The sequence below is a fragment of the Poecilia reticulata genome, linkage group LG21 (genome assembly GCF_000633615.1).
Source record: "Poecilia reticulata strain Guanapo linkage group LG21, Guppy_female_1.0+MT, whole genome shotgun sequence".
NCBI classification, from domain to species: Eukaryota; Metazoa; Chordata; class Actinopteri; order Cyprinodontiformes; family Poeciliidae; genus Poecilia; species Poecilia reticulata.
In genome coordinates, this window is record NC_024351.1 from 18,054,525 (window position 1) to 18,072,155 (window position 17,631).

Here is a 17,631-nt window from a genome sequence, read left to right on the forward strand (position 1 = left end):
AACCAAACAGCCTCCAACACATAGGAGCATAATCATACCCAAAAATGTGTAACAATCTTAAATCTAGAGGTTTGTTCTTTTCTGGAACACCACAGTCAGTATGAAGCTGAACCCTATACACCTCTAGGTCAGTGTTTGTTCCGTTGTGTTGCAGACCAGCCAAGGTCAGATGGTGCTTTTAAAGTATTGGCAATACATCTGTTATGCACACAAAAACATAATCTGAAATATTTGCTAAATTGATCAAGTGTTTACCCTTCAAGGTTTTTCACATTTATCCAGGTTGCAACTACAAACTTCCATTTTTATTGCAACTTTATGTGATTTCCACAGTGAAACATGGAGGTAGCAGCATGACCCTGTGGGGATGCGCTTCTTCAGCAGAGAAGTTGTTTGAAGTCAACCATGAACATACAACCAGAGCTGTAGTAAACTGGTTTAGATCAAAGAGTATTCATGTGTCAGAATGGCCCAGTAAAAGTCCAGAGTTAAGTCCAGCTGAGAATCTGTACCAAGACTTAAACACTCATGGTCACAGATGCTCTCCATTCAATCTGAATGAGACTGAGTTGTTTTGGAAGGAACAATGGGCAAAAATGTCTGTATCTACATATGCAAAGGACTTGATTCTAGGGGGCTGAATCCCCATTTACATGACATTCTTCCAACATTTATTTTATTTAAGACACTTTGAAAACAATCCGTCATTTTCATTCTGCATTCGGCCATCTGCAATCCCAACGAAATACATCAAAGCTTGCGGTGGTAGCTCATAATAAATACGTTCAAGACGTGCGAATACTTTTGCTTACTGTTGCCAAAACCCATTCTGGCATAAACAGTGACTTTAATATTTCCTATTGGTGGGAAGTTTTCAGTCCTGCAGTAGCTGATGGCCCCGCTCCACAGCTATCCGTAAATCAACGAAGACACAGGAGGATCTGAGCTGGTCTAGAGTTCACCTTTGGTTACTGTGGTCTTTTACTGTGAATGAGTTAAGTATTACATGACTTAAAATGTTCTGCCTCAGAAAAGCCACAGCTTACATAACATATTCTAAAAGTATCCCTGCACATTCAAGCTGATAAATAGTTTTAATTATATTATCTTTTACAGTGAGCTTTTATTAGTCAGGCTCTCATACTAAAACCGTGTATAAAAGTGTAGCTAAAAATAAGCTTCCTGCTACTTTGTAGGCATTCACTGCTAGCAATGTATTTCATTGCTTTATGCAATGTCAAGCTTGTGATAATTTAGAAATTATGCCTTTATTGAAAAGACCTTTGGCCATGTTAATGTCAACATCATCAATGAAAACTTGTAACTTTAGAGCTATGTAGTCATCAAATTGTAAAATGTATATTATGAAGTTAAACTTTGGCTGTTTAAAAAATGTAATACCCATATCAGGAGCATTTACTTTTATGGAAGGTGCAGTTCTTGTTAGAATTCATTTAAAACCTGTTTATATTCTATTGAACATAAGTGTAAGCAGAATATGAGGCTACATGGGCTGACATATCTAATAATTATAAATATACCATTGAACTTTTTTTTTTTTTACAGTAAATCAGTGCATAAATAAGATAATGTTATGGTGAATACTTAATGCCCAATTTTTACACTGCCTCATTTTTCCATGCTTTCAATCTATGGTACCTTTCAAATTGAGAGCCACAAGTAACAGACACCCTCCAGACAATTAGTTTATGTTGTATGTCAGTAAATGTCAGAACAAGTTTACAGTATCTTGTTAAAAGAAACTTATTTCAAGACTTAGAAAACTGTTCCTCGAAATTTTTTAACTGAAACTACAGGTAGTCAAAACAAGGCCAAGGTTTTTGGCCTTGTTTTTTCCTCGGCCAAAAACAAGGCATCAGCTTATGCTGATGACACAAAAGCGTTATATAACCATGTCTCACAAAGTCCCAAGACTGAGGGATGCCTTTAATTGTATTTCAGTTAAGTCACGGATGAGAATGTTTTTTCTGAAGTTCAGTGTAGACAAAGCTTAAGTTTTAGGTATTGAAACAGACCCACAGAGAATAAAACTAATAAAAAACAGTTTTTAATACATGCAAAGCAGTTTATGTCATTTGTAAAATAACTTTACAAATGAACTTTGACTGTGTGGCTCATATAAAGGAGACATCGGTCTTCCTCTGGTGGCTGTTAGACAATGAGCTTAACCAGAAGCGGGTCCCCTAATCAGATTTTTGCCCACGGCCTCACACAACTTAGGGTCTCCTCTGGCAAGAGTTACTTAAAGTAAAAGAATGCACTTCACGCCCTCCTTTGACATAGCTCGGAGTTTGTGACCGAACTCAACCTAGTTTTTAAAGCTTATAAAATCAAATTCTTACCTTGACAAAGAGGGAGACCTTGGGCTCATTGGGGTCAGCCGGGGCCGCGCTGCTGCCATCCAGAGTGACGTTCTCCAGAGTTTTAAGGCTGTAGTCCACAGACTCCTTCGTCTTTGGAATGGTGTTGGGATGGGTGTAAGACATCAGCAACCCGTCCAGGGCATTATCCTCATCCTGGATGTTGCTGTCTATCGGAGGGTCGTCGCAGGGGTCCCCTTGGTGGGAGGAGGAGGAGGAGGATGAGGAAGAGGAAGAGGAGGCGTGAGAGGAGGCTGATGAGCGCCGGGAGCTGCCATGCTCCTCTCCCTTCACCCTTTCCACTTCTGGCTCGGGCGGCAGGTCCATCGTCGCCACAACATGTTGCTCATCCGTCAGGTCTCCCCCGTCTCCCTCGTCATCGCTGGAGGACGAGGAAGAGGAGGAGGACGAGGAGGAGGAGGACGACGAGTTGTTGCGTTTGTCACCGTCCTTGATCTCCATGTATTCTGGGGAGCTGCGCTCGCCCCCCTCCGGGGCGTGGACCTGCACCTCGCTGTACAGATGGTTCATTCCCTCAGCTAGGTTCTCATACCTGGGTTGTTGGTCGGGGCTGTCGGCTCCACCACGGTGCTCGACTTGATCGTAGACGTGATCGTAGACGTGATCCATGACGCTCGGATTTTGGTGTTTAGGCGTGGAGGGAAAGTTGTGCAGTGTTCGCAGTCCGCCTGCCTCTCACTGACTGGTGTCTGGGCAAACTCCAGCTGCTAAGCTATAAAGGACCTTTGATCCGGTGAGTGAATAATGCAATCACTGGGGGCTGTGCCCTCAAGGACATTCAGGTGAAGCAAGTATTTCTGCATAACTATTACAAAATATATCTGTACTACGACGGGCCATTGTTGATAAAAAAGAATTTAAGACTACATTTCCACCAAAGCACTCAGAAATCTTTTGATCAATCAAAGCGGGGTATCAATCTGTACTAAGGACAGAAATTTCGCAGTACAGAAATTTTTAGATTAATTGCAATCTTTTTTAAGAACATACATTAAAATTTCTGAGTTTAAAAAGTTTAAAATGTTGAACTTTTGAAACTTGGAAAATTTCCAAGTCAAGAATGTTTGACTTTTCAAACACAGAAATGTTCATGTTTAAATATATAATCATGTTTAAATATATAATCAAATATATAAATATATAATCATTATATGTGATTAAATATATAATCACATATAATCACACACACACACACATATTATATATATATATATATATTGAGATTATTTTCCAGATTTCTGATTTTTTTGACTTTTCAAACTCTGAAATTTCATATTTTTTTATCATACCATACTATACCATACCAGCTTTATTTATAAAGCCCTTTAAAAGAACCATAGCTGATACACAGTGCTGTACATTAAAACACAACATAATAATCAAGAAGTTCTACATTATTCTAAAAATTTCCAGGTTATTTGGTGAAAATCAGCAATGCTTCAAACTCAGAAGTTCCCTTGTTTTTTTTGTAGAAAATTTCTGATATTAATCTCAAAATTGTTGAGTTTTTTTCTGAAATGTTACCACTAATGAAACTGTTACCAAAAGAAATGGGGTTAGGATGTTCAAGAACAACCATAAAACCTCTTATCCAACTAAAACTGACCATTAACTGGACTTGTGATTAAGCACCATCATCTTTACACTGAAGTTAATCTAACATCAATGTAAACTGTGGCAGTGTCGACCAAGAAATAACTCCCTGCAAAATAAGCTTGTCATACAGTTAATAATTTTATTTGGAAGAGCTTATAAAAACTAGGGCTGTATAAATAAATCGATTCGGCGATAGATGTTGATATTTTCCGCCCTCGGAAAGTATCGATTTTTCTTCCGCGAGTATCGATCCGTTAAACCATAGGGGTCGATAGCCTTAGTTTGTTACGCGTAGCAGCAAGACTCCGCCTCCCTCCGTCTCACTTTCAACTTGAGCTTAAAGTGCACATTATAAACTACACACCAGTTTTTAAATTGTGTTAATAGGCTAAGTATAACCGGAGTTATGCTAAAATTAGTAAACCATATTTTTCTGAATGTCAGAGAAATGTCAAAAGCGCCGCTATTCCCTGGCTTTTACGATTATGTGAGAGGGAATGAGCTTCCAAGCATACAAAAAACGAAACATTAGATTCCTGTGTTTTTGGAAATGTTAAATTTTCAATAAATAATGATGGGCTGTATTTTGTTGCTGAGAAACGAAGTAAAGTTGCGCAAGTAACAGTGAAAGAGAAGCGGAACGGAGAAGAGGAAAGGAGTAGCGGCGCGAACGGAGCAGCTGCAAAGCAGTGAGATCGCGAAATTAATGCTAATTTCGACTGGTAGCATTCACTTCGTAATCAGTTTTTAGCTTAGCGGTTTCTGTTCTGTATATAAAGGATAACCTGAAGAATGAACATGGGTTGATAACATCCGAAGCGGGCGCAGCGGCGCTGTGTTTTGAGCAGGAAGACTAAGAGGAAAAAACCCCAGCCGGAATCCGCGGATTTCCATGATAACAATGGCTGATCGATCATTCTTATTAGCAATAGATAACGAGTATCAGAGACTGAGAGAACTATGAGATCCTGGCAGTCTGAGAGGCACCTACTCAGAGATCCAAGTAGGGGAATAGCGGCGCTGCGTAGCTGCAGGGAGTCGATCACTACGGGGTGAGGCGGAGCCACTACTTTAGCAGCTAGTAGTAAACAGCTTACAGCCACGGCTAACTCCGGGAGCCAAGGTAGAAAAGCCTTTTTCCCCATAGTCCAAAAGACTGCATTTGTGGCTGCATTTTTACTCCAAAATGCAGCCACAGTGTCCAAAAGAAAAAACATAAATGCAATCATTTGCATATTGAGAGTCTACAGAGGCTGATAATCTCCCCACTCTGCTCCTGGATTACCGTTTAAATTTTTGAGTTTTATGTCAAATCCACATGAATTAAATGACAGAAACTAATTATCTCACTGCATCTTTGATTCATTTTGTCCAGCTGCAGACTGTTAGACTGTCCAATCAGAGTCAGGTATTGTGTAGTTGGTGCTTTTAATCAGTTTTCAGTTAACTAAATTAAAGTCTATGGAACACAAAATGTCACTAAAATCACTCTGTCCTTCTAAAATCTTTCAGAAAATCGTAAAAAATGCACAGAATCGTATTGAATTGTATTGCCCAACAAATATTGTGATACATATCGTATCCAGAATATCGTATATCGTATCGTGAAATTATTGTATCACTACACCCCTAATAAAAACCTTTCTTAATAATGCCAAGTATCTGGATAGACCTAAAATACACTACAAGATTTACAAATCACGGGTTCTGCTGTAATCTACCGTGAAAAGTTGTCACCTGAAAGTCCATCCCTTTGAGGGTCATGTTGGAAGTTGTAAGAAAATTTTGCCGGTCCAGAAAGAAATAATCAGTTTGCGCGACATAGGCACATGGAAACACAAAATAGCAGTTTGTTAGGCTGTCTGAAAACATGAAAATTCTGTCAAAATATTTGGAAATAGACTTGGTTGATGAATGAAAAACTGTAAATTTTACCTAGAGACACTGAAAAGTAGGTATCGAGTTAAAATATCTTGAAGGGGATTGGAACCAATGTATCCCCATAAACAATGTGGACACAGATAAACCTGAAGACCACCAAAAAGCAAAACAGACAAAGGTTAAGGTTTTTATGAGCCACTTTATTTTCAGAAGACTCTTAACTGCATCAACATGGCAAAGATAGAATCTGTCACTCATATTAAATATTCACTGTATCCAAATCCAAGGCAATAATAATAAACTCCTTTTTTTCAGCAAGTACAAATGAATCATTTTTGAAATATAATACTGCTGATCTTGAATAATTTCGAAATATAATACTTCACTTCCATATCAGTGGGTCTGGGAAAGAAGTTATTAGACAATACTTTTGTTTATTAAAACATTAAAAGGATGAGAAAGTAGGTAGTTTCCATATAAATGCTTTTAATTTATGAATTTAAATTTTGTAAAAAGTATATCTATATTTATATCACAGTGATGTCTGTTGTTTTTGGGCACGGTTAAGCCATTCGAAAAGCAAACGGAGAAAATTAAACCAATCTTTTTGTTTATATATATATAAGGTGCAGCAAAAATATACACACAACTGATTTGGATTCAAGTCTTCTTAATCTTTTCTGTAACTATACAAATTAAAAAGCTTTCAAACAAGAGTCAGCTTTTCCTTTTCGTTATTTGAAATAGCTACTATGAACTAGAAGTGCAAATTAGAGGCTACACGTCCTAAGAAGCATCCAACACCTTGTTTCGATCCTGTAGTGCAAATCAGGGGATCGTGTCTTGCGAGTCGTTCCAAATAATTTTTCTCAACCAAATTGACAATAAACCCTAGAATTCTAAGACACAGTACAGACAGATTGCAATTGCACTTCACATTTCACCGACAATATGGCCATGGTTACAACACTGAATTACGACAGTAAGTAGCGAAATACACAGTCATCTATGAAAGAAAAAGAAAGCCCTCCCGAGACAGTCAACAATTAAAGCCCCCTTCACACCGGACTGTGACTGGGCCACGAAAGACCTGCTCTGAATGCCTTCATGAGCGGATCCGATGGTGTCAGATAAGGCGCGCACACCCCCAAATTGTGCATATGGGCAGTTTGCAGGAAGGTTGCAAAATTATTCAGGCTGCAGTTTAAATGCAAAACTTTTGTCATTAGTGGTAGCATTTTGACAGGATGGTCAAAAACACAGTAGAGAAAGCGGATGTACTCCATCATATAAGAGCATAGTAGAGACATTTCACTCTAAAATGAGGTTTTCCAAATGTCCTAAGGTACATTTGTTTTAAATTTTCAACTACGATAAAAATCCAGGAGACTAGGGCCGCCTTAATCTGGTGTGACGGGGGCGTAACAGACCAGAAGACAGAATGAACGCTCGAGAGAGGTGTACTTTGTTTAGTTTAAAGGCAAATGGTAGCTGACTATGAAAGAGCAAGGTAGTGTGACGTGAATGCCCTACACATGAAGTAGCTTGACACACTGAGTGAATTTTCCAGGTAGCATTCAAAATGAACAGTGACAATGACCAGTCTCCTGAAGCTACAGAAGTTGTTTTTTTTTATACTTTAGCAGAATCACAGCATTTCCAGTATAAAGTAACATCTTCTCCGGTGCTCAAACCACAAGCAGAACAAGTGGTGGAAAACTCTAAGTAGACTTTGGTCCTCCTTTACTTCATGACATACAAATCTGATTTGCATAGATTTGAAAATGTCAAATCAAAATTTGCTTGCTGCCTAAGAATAGCTCAAAAGTAGCATGTTGAACAACTATTTTTAATCTCCGACACGTTTCCACCTCTTTCTGCTAGTAGGAAAGCAGACGAGAGACGGCAAAAAATTCTCCACACACTTCACTGGTGGACTTTTTCCGTGTAAAAACTATGAACGCTTAAAAGGCAAAGATTGTCTGAAGGCATACCCAGTTATCTGATTTCCACACCTGTTGCTCTCAGCATCTCTTGTTGGACATAGGATCATAAAAGCTGGTTCCAAACAGTGGACTCTCATGCAGACCCCAAATAATTTAATCTAGAATAGGAGCTAAGAAATTAGACAAAAGATTTTTTTTAAATAGCGTAATTTGTTTAGATCCTAACAACCAAAGGTTTTCCATAGTTGCCAATGTATCTACTTATACATATAAGTATAATCTGGATCATAGATCAGTATTGTTCATGTTGGATAATATGTAATCTCCTTATATACACTACTAGCCTTTACGAGACTCCCCACCTTCAATGGCACTCCTGGTAAATGTGTGTAAAAGCATTAAGATAGCGCAGTCTCACTAAAGCGCAACTTAAAATTTGAATGTAATTTGACCTAATGACCAGTCAAGAGTTAAGATTTTAATATTAAAAGTTCAGTACAAGTCAAATCTAACCAAAGCACACAGCTCCAGTAGAGGTCACAGTAGAGTTTAGAAATCTCCTGGTAGGACAAAAAATGAGCAAATTTGTGTCATTTAATGACTTAGAAAGATCAGCACTCATCTAACTTCATTAAATGGAATGTTTTTTGTCTGTGTTTTTGTCATTGAAATTTTGTCCAACTAAAATTTTTTTTATAAATTTCACATTTTTTGAAGGTATTCTGAGAGAAAAATGCTACTGTAACTTAAATATTTTTTTCACACATTTTTACCAAGTATACCAATAAGTGTGAGCAAAGACCACGCCAATGCAAAAGCAGGTATTTCTACTTGTGCAAATCTTTCTTTGATTTAGTCAAATGTATGCTTTTGAATAACTTATATCCTTTTTGTCACAGAAAAATAACTCTTTTTTTTTTTCTACAAGGATAGATGTCCAAGCAAACATGAACTGACCTTCACTATCAACTATAAAACACCTTTGGTAGATTATCAATCTGAGCATACTGATGCCTCTGAATTATCCCAAGTCATAGTTTTTGCCACCAAAAGTTCCAGCTTCTCAGAACCACCGATTAAAAATCCACTCTTAGTCCTAAATCTCTATGCAGAAAGTGACACTGAAGTTGTTACATGATCTCAAGTTAAATTCACATCAAAGCATGGTTACATTGTTTATTTTATTTTATTTTTTATTAAACCTGCACCAGAAGCAAACCCTATAAACGTTTCGCTTGCACAACCACATCTGTTGGCGTTAAGGAAACATTTAGAGAACGCTTTTGGGCCGAGCAGGGTATCTTGGGGAGCGACCGCCCCTCTTCTTTTCCGTCTCTAATCCTTTCAAACTTCCTCAGCTACAGGTGCAAGTCCTCTTGCAGTAAGGGCTGCGACATCTCCCAACTTCTGTGTTTGAGCGCAGGCCGCTGTTTTAGCGTCACCAATATGACGTAGACCACTAGGAATCCGAGGACCATCACCACGCCGATGAACGAACCCACAACCGGGGCGTACGAGTACCTACTGACCTTAGGGGGAGGGGTGGAGTGGGCCGAAGCGGGAGCTGAAGTAGTCGGCTCTGAGGACAGCAAGTCCCGGACGTTTAGGAGCGAGCCGTTGTTTGGCAGAGGCTGGATGGCCAGGATGTGGCACATGAGAGGGTAAAGGTCAACAGATCGCATGGAGGCCTTGATATAGTTCTGGCGAAAGGCCGGACCGCGGGCCACAAACACCGGCTGCATGTCGCGTAAGGTGTTGTTGTAGCCGTGGTTTCCAACTGAGGAGGAAAAAGACAACAAGTCTATGTGAAAGTTGTGATAAGTTACTTCTGTTCATCTACATATTTCCAGTTTTTTCATATGCTAAGACCCATCAGGTAATGATAGATTCCGAAACTATACATAACAAATCTAAAAGAACCATTAAAGTTAGGCAGAACTATTAATGTGTAAAGGTTATCTACGTTCCAAATTAGGTGAAGCGTTTATTTTTATACATATTTAGGGGTTTAACATAAATGGACAAGTGAAAATGTCCAAAAATAACATATTATTATTTTTTGTGTGGCTTTAAACAAACCACAGACTGAAATCTGGAACCCGTTGCATAAAAAAAATAAATAACAAGGCCTGGTTATGGTACCAACTTGGAAACATGTTGTTATTCTCTGTTCTGGTGGAGATCAGATGACAGATTGCAGAATAATCCACTTTTCTTAGTTTGGTTTATGAACCTTTAGTCTCTGGAACAAACTAATCTTAATTTATGCTAAATTATATAACATATTTACTGGAGATGTGGCGATCAGGTTTTTTCCTGCCGATTCCGATCACCCATGAGGGCCGATCACCGATACCGTATCACATAATTATTATTTTTTTTATCATAAACACTACCGGTTACATTATGTGGAAAAAGGAACCATGAATTCACCTTAATTTAGACAAAAACTTGTTTTTAATAACTTTTTCCAAGGAAAAAACAAAACAAAATTCTGCAAATTGTACTGCTATCAGTAATACTATCTTTAACAGACTGAAAACATATGAAGGCTCTGAAGAGGCTAAATAATGTAAAAAGTTCAAATAAAACTTCTCAACATTGCCAAAAAATTCAAGCATAAAACTTAACATTCAAAGGCAAATACAGGATCCATTACAATAAAGACCCACCTTAAGCCACCTGAGTTATTGCATGAAAACTTCCTGATAGCATGGCGGCTAGCTGATTACTGCTAGTTCTGAGTGGCTGTTTCTGACTGAGCGGAGTAATTATGCAGAACAGGGAGGAGATCGATTATTTTTTCAGAGAATATCTGTTTCATGTTAGGACAGCGAAAGTTTTAATACGTGTGTAAAATTTATTTTTTTAAGTTAGATGCTGCAGCTTTAAGCAGAGGTTCGGTGTGAGAGTCACTACCAGGTGGAGCAGAAGCGGCGCTCCGTCTGTGAAATATTACTACCTGTATCACGTAGCAGCGGTTCAACAGCGAGAACAGAACCAGCGTCTTACATCGCAGCTCAAAGACTTAAATAATTTTCCAGGTTATTTGTTTAGCTTTCTTACCGTCATGCTAATCCGTGTGTTTGTAGCTGTGCGTTGCTTTACCTGCTATCTGATCGTCGCTCCATATGTCTTTTTTTACTGCAGTGAGCCTCAATGTAGCCAAACTCCGTCAAGTATGCCATTGTTTTATGCCATATTAGATTCGTCATGTTGATGCATTTTGACGTGCTTCACCCCACGTGCTTCAATTTTCCGCCACAACAAGCAAACTTCCCCATTCACTCAGTGCGTTATAGTTCCACATCGCTTMKGATTTGTTGCTGCGCGCTTGCGCAGAGTGAAGGAAAGAGGAGACCAGCTGTACAGGCAGGCTGCGAAATGAGAAGCAGGTGATCGGTTTGTGSGATCGGCAACAAGAGACCGTGATCGGCAATCACCGATCATACACTTTTTCACGGAAATCGGCCGATTATGATCGGTGGCCAATCGATCGGCACACCTCTAATATTTACTTTTTATGACCTTTTAGTAAAATCTTACTTCAATAATTCTGAGCTATTCCTTTAGCACGGCTCAACCAAATCTATAAAGCAAACTTTAAGTCGGTAATGGAGCTAAATTTAAGACACTAATGATGAGAACGACGCCTACAAAGGTGCAGTAATTCCTTAGCCATGACTTTAATTTTAATGCCAATACTCTGTCCATTAATACATAATACTGCTAGAGCACTGCTAGAGCACGGCTGTTGTTTTGTCCTCCAAAGAAAGAGTCAGCATGTTCTCCTGTAAGGTGCAGCTTCCACATGAACATTTCACTGATTAACAGGCTTTCAGCTGTGGCGGGGACAGGCAGTGTAATTAGCTAGTGTGGTACTGCTTCTGAGACATATGTTCTGACATTTTTAATCTGAACAGAAGGAGCTTTTTTCTTTTTTTGTTTTATTTTTATTGAATTAGGAAAAGCGCTGGAAGGCACAGCGATAAAACTCACAGAACTCCAACCCCCACCGCCCTGTTCTTTTCTCCGGTCCCATGAGAAAATGAATCTGGACCCTCTTCGCTAATTACATTCGGTATAACTTGTGCTAGCTTCTGGATCAGGGACAGAAATACATCACCTGTGAAGCTATAATTAGAGCAGGAAAACAGCTGCTGTTTAAAGCTAGATTTAAAAAAAAAGAAAAGAAAAAAAGGTGTGCAGAATAACCAGAATAACCTGGCAGCATTTTCAGACGTACGCATGAAGAGTCCGGTCCTGTTCTGCATGATGGTCCAGCCCTCTTTGGCCTCCAGGAGGATGGGCATGATCCGGACATTGTGCTGATAATGGAAGTGTTCGGGAATGTCGTCCTTCCTGTACGCCACCATGTTGGGGTTGGCGTCCGCCAGCATCGCGTACACCTCGTCAAGCTTCCCTACGAGACAGAGCACAGGCAAAGGTTCAAGTTTTATTTCCGACACAATGACACGTAAGCATTCATTACAATACGGTAAAAAAATATTAAATATGCAGATATGTTTATGACTTTTTCATTACTGCTCATAGCTAGTATTTTATATGATATAGACACTAAAGAAATGGGTCAAGAACTATAAGCATCTCTGCACTCCTGCTGATAAAAAACTAATTGGTTTCATTGTCTCACGGTCTAAGTCATTCTGTTAGCCTTTTCCTAGAAAACAAATGTAGCAATCAGCTTTTGTCCAATTTCCAAGCTTTAGTTTTTTGTTTGTTTTTGTTAAAAAACATTGACCTGCCACTATTTAAGTTAGCCAATTCTGATTCCTCCTTAAAATAAGATACAAGATTTATATTCAATATATTCTTGTAGTCTTTCTACAGTGAGCAGACATCCATCCAGTCACGCTTTTCGACTGTGGAATTACCTGGAGAAACCCAAACCATGAACGGGAAGAACATAAAGAAACACTCCAAGGTCGGGATTCAAACCCAGCAACTTTGTGTTGCAAGGCAACAGTGTTACTAACTGCACAATCCAGCATTAACGAAGACATGAGCGTTTTATATTGTGAGAAAAGATAACGTGATATAGCTGGTGTGAGACGGGGAGAAAAGTAGCACACAGGTTTCTAAATCTTATATTAGCGATTAGAAGAGTTGGCATTACTAACAGCTGTTTAACACACTGAAAGGTCAAAAGGATAAAATTAAGCTATGTAGCTGTATTGTTATTCAACCTTCCTGTTATTTGCTGCAAGTATTGCTCTCTCACAATTTAAATTGACCTGAAACATGTCTCTACACGCCCTGCATTATGCATTTTCTGTTTCCAAAACTTCTTCAATCCTTGATTCCTTCCTCTTTAAACACCTCACTGATGCTGAGAATGACTAACTTTGAGGCCCACTGAAAATTGCAATGGTTCAAGAGATGTAGACGTCTTTATTTCCAGACAAAAAGTAGTCCATATCATTTAACAATAATAAATTAAACAAATCATCAAGTGAAAAAGACACACACATCCACCACAAAACAGTTATTACAATATTTGAAAAAGCTTGGGGTAGGGTTGATCAATAAATCAATAACAATATATATCGTGATAAGACACGTGATCAATGTCAATAATGCATCTGATAGAACATTCAATAACTTAACTGAGCTACAATCCAGAACGACACAGTATGCTGGGGGATGTAGGCAGAGAGAAGTTTTAGCCGCTCAACCTCTCACTGCCAGCTAAGTTCACTCATTCTTTGGTCACCTAGCAATAACTTGTGGAGTAGCAGCAGTTTAAGGTTTTGCCAACGTGTCTCATAACTGTGTCAGAATAAAAACAAACAACCTAGAGTGAAAACTGATAAAACAGGAAAGGTCACGCGACCAGCTTGGCAGTATTTCAGATATTTAAAAGAAAAAAACCCAATAATTATCGATATCAACTGATATGAAATGCTTGTATCATGATACACCCATCCAGCAGGTATATCTTAAGTTGCTATTGCAACAGGCGGAGTTTTTACTATTAAGTTGTTTGACACATTGGTCATGGGACCAGGTAGCTATTTGTGATGGCGCTTTCACTGATTGTAAAAATAACAGATTTTGAACTTTCTAACCAGGAATAAGGCTATAAAAAACACCCAGCTCCAGGCACCAGATGATTATTTCATGCACCATTTAAAGTATCGTTACCTTCTTTGGGCAGGATTCCCACCACTGGACTCTTATCCACCCAGGTGTACAAATCTCTGTCCACATACTGGTCCAGTTCTATGATCTTCTCGGGGGAAAGCTGGGCCATCCCGTGGTCACTGGTCACAACGAGGTTCACTTTCTGATACAGCCCGGCCTTCTTCAGCTCATCCAGGAGGAACCCGAGCTTCTCGTCAATCCCGGCGATGATTGCGTCCATGAGCGGGCTCTGAGGTCCCAGGTTGTGGCCGCTCTCGTCCGGCTCCTCCCAGTACAGAATTCCAAAATCTACGGCTTCCCCCTCAGGCGCGGAGAACCACTCGATAATCCGCCGCACCCTGGCTTCAAAGGAAACTGAGGCGTTGTACTGGAGGTACCGAGTGGGGAACACGCCGTGAATCAGCACGTCGGATCCGGGCCACATGGCCGCTCCGCTCCGCCCTCCGTCCTTCTGAACCGTCACCCAGAGAGGCACGGCCTGCTCCCACCACCTTGAGTTGTAAACGCTGTCCGTCTCCATGGAGAAGGACAGGTTCAGAGCCGGGTCGTACATCTCATTGGCCACGACGCCGTGTGTCTCGGCGTACAACCCCGTCACCATGCTGTAGTGGTTCGGGTAGGTTTTGGTGATGTAAATGTTCTCCACAAACTCTACCTTCACGCCCTCGTCCATGATGCTGCGGAAGTTGGGAGTCGGGACGCGGTAGATGTAATCCCAGCGGAAGCCATCGAAGGACACAAGGAGTAGCTTGGGTCGTTCCTTGTGGTCGTGCTCCTGATGTTGATTGCGGTTCAGGGTGTGAGGAGAAACCAAGGGGAGAACCATGGCGAAGAGGTAGAAAGGAAGTCTGCAGCCTCCTGACGTCAAGTAGCTCAGCATAGTGTGGCTTGTAGTGACGCAACCTGCAAAACACAAACACTAAACCTGCTCAAGCAAACATTTATCTGGAAGAATTATGCATACAACATGTAAAATGACTAGAGGTGCACCAATAAATAAATCAGCTCAGTTTTTCTTAATTTTGGGAAATCAGTTATTGGCCGATGTTTACATGTGAAGCTGATATTTAGTCAACCACTGTCCTCTTTTGCTCTGCTGTAAAAGAGGTTTGACAGACGGACCGGCCCATCAGGTTGTCTGCATGTTTGCAATTAACAATAGTCAACTCACTGTTACCAACTCTATGACATTTCAGATAAAATCAGTTTCGGACAAAATCCGAATCGGCAGGTCAGACTACTCAAAGATTGGTAATCTGTGATTGGCGAGGAAACTGCAATCAGTGCACCCCTAAAAATTACAATTAAAGTGAAAATCCACCCAACCAGTCAGCTATGTCTAGTTCTGTACAGTATGCCATTTTATTGGTTTAAAAAAATGATGGGTAAAAACAGACTGTTGTTTTTTTATGATGTGATTATTGAAATGAAAGACAATATTTGAGTTCTCTCTCATAAAATTGCTATGAGAACTAAAATTGCTACATTTTCCTAATATTACGCTTGTAATATTATGACTTTTTGTAATTAAAAAAGAAAAAAAAAGTCTTAGCCTGACCCTTATATTTTGTTGTAGCATACTGATCTAAAATCAATGTCCAAATAAGTTTAATTTAGCGCCCACTCCCAACTCTCTTTTGAAAGGCATTCTTCTCATAATATCCACAAAGGACGAGTCAGTCGGAGAACAATGAGATATTTTTAGCCGTCTTTAAAACAAACACCTCTACCCATTTTATGTCTTTGAATCTGAAATGTACACACTCTTTGAAAATGGTGGGCATTTTATCACTGAAGCAGTAAATGCATTCTGCTCAACTACAATGTAGCATGCACCAGTTCTATGATGAAACTGGTGCATTCCTGTAATGTTGGATGATACTGTGTACTGTATATACAAACGAGGGACGTAGACTTAGGAAAAAGATGCAACTCTGATATTATTGTTAATTATTGAGATCATGATAGCTGGATAGATTTATGTCTGCTCAACATAGCGGTCAGCAAAAATATGCTATATTTTAAACATGTGATCTGGATGGGCTCAGTTGAAACAATGAGAGCAGCAGCTGCTCTCTGAGTGCTGCTAAAAGAGGAAGTGATGCACCAACAGCGTTCGATTATATGCCAACCTTTCTAATATGCGCTGGTAGTTTATATTTCAAAAGGAGCCAACGGCAGAAGATCTCTGTATTTTAATCCCCACATAAAAAAAGGCTGACTGCAAAGCTCATTAACAATCTCCCTCCAACCCACATAGATATCCCAAGATGTGCTTCAGGAAACAGTGAGATACTATAAATAGCTCATAACAACTGAGTATATATGTAATAAAATTCCCTTCCCTTCCTATAGAAATGCGTAATAGTCACTTTTTAATAAGCCTGTTCTTTATGCACAGAGCACAAACTCTGTAACATTGCAACTACAAAACTCAATGTATGTTATTTTGATTTTACCTAGAACTGTTGCTTTGCAGCGAGAAGTTTCTGGGTTTGAATCCCAGCCCAGGGACTTTTTGCACGTACTTTGCTCAACTGAGACCAAAATCGAACCGTTTCTAATGGAAAACCGCAAGTTGAGTCCTTCCACCAGGACAATGACCCTAAACATTCAGCCAAAATCACGATGGGATGTCCCATGTCAAAGCATATTAATGTCTTAAAACGGCTCAGTCAAAGTCCAGACCAAAATCCAAATGAGAACTGAGGCAACCCATGAAACTAACCAATCACAGATGCTCCCTGTCCAACAAAAATATTAGAATTTGTAGTTGCATTGTGACAAAAACGCAAAGATATTCAAGAGTTACGAATGCTTTTGCAAGGCATTGAATTGATGCACCTGAAGTTAATATTTTAATAGTCTGAGCTGTGGGTCCTCATCTGTTATATTCCACTACTTCAAAATGAAAAGAAAAACACTTTATTTTAGGAATTGACATGTTTTTAAAATTATTTATACCAAACTTGTGTGTAGCCGGTGTGTAATTGTTGCTAAAAAACATTGTTGTTGATGTAAATTCATATGCCCAGATTGACCTTACAGCAGCAGCAGGTTGGCATATAAACGCATCAGCAGAAATGGTGTCATTTGGAAATATATCCGATTTAATTACCCTGCACAGACAGTTAATGACGCGGGATTTAGACTGTAAAGTTTTGATACATTTCTGCAGCAGAGCTAACCTCTATGAAGCTCTGCTGGTTATTGAAAACAATAGCCAGGTAAATGTAAGCAAAACCCAGTGTGGGTTAATATAGCATCGGAAAGCGATAGATGGGAGAGAAAGTAAACACATTTGTAAATTATAATAATGAGAGGAAAAAACAAGCGGGCTTACCTTATCAGAACCCAACCTTTCCTCGGTCCTCTCCGGCTGCACAAAGAGATAAACAGCCGGACCGGTTTAGTTCTGCTCTCCTCCCGGGGCGGAAGTCCCGCCTCCTCCTCAGCCTTTCGCAGTTAGTTGTGTGTGAACCATTTTTTCTCTCTCTCTCTCTCCTTGCCCGGTTTATTTACAGTCGCTGAAGCAGACCCCGACCATATGAAGGCAGGAGGCTGCGCGCGCGCGTTTTCTTGGCTGCAGGTGCACGAGAGGTGATGGCGCTGCTGATCAGCTCTCTCGCGGACAAGTGGAG

The 17,631-nt window shown here is 39.8% G+C and overlaps 2 protein-coding genes across 2 annotated transcripts in view; both read right to left on the minus strand.

Moving 5' to 3' along the window:
- clic5b (chloride intracellular channel 5b) overlaps positions 1-3,087 on the minus strand; it is a 19,544-nt gene extending 16,457 nt beyond the window's left edge. The window contains exon 1 of the mRNA XM_017302054.1: positions 2,364-3,087. Within this exon, the coding sequence (XP_017157543.1) occupies positions 2,364-3,011 (648 nt within the window). The 5' untranslated portion in view covers positions 3,012-3,087. The remainder of the gene's footprint in view (positions 1-2,363) is intronic.
- A 2,971-nt stretch (positions 3,088-6,058) lies between these two features.
- Positions 6,059-17,631, minus strand: enpp5 (ectonucleotide pyrophosphatase/phosphodiesterase 5). The gene is made up of 4 exons (XM_008398270.2): positions 17,334-17,631; positions 13,991-14,893; positions 12,072-12,248; positions 6,059-9,602 (listed from the first exon to the last, which is right to left on the minus strand). Exons 2-4 carry the CDS (start codon positions 14,868-14,870, stop codon positions 9,184-9,186), a joined length of 1,476 nt encoding a protein of 491 aa, XP_008396492.1. The 5' UTR covers positions 14,871-14,893; positions 17,334-17,631; the 3' UTR covers positions 6,059-9,183.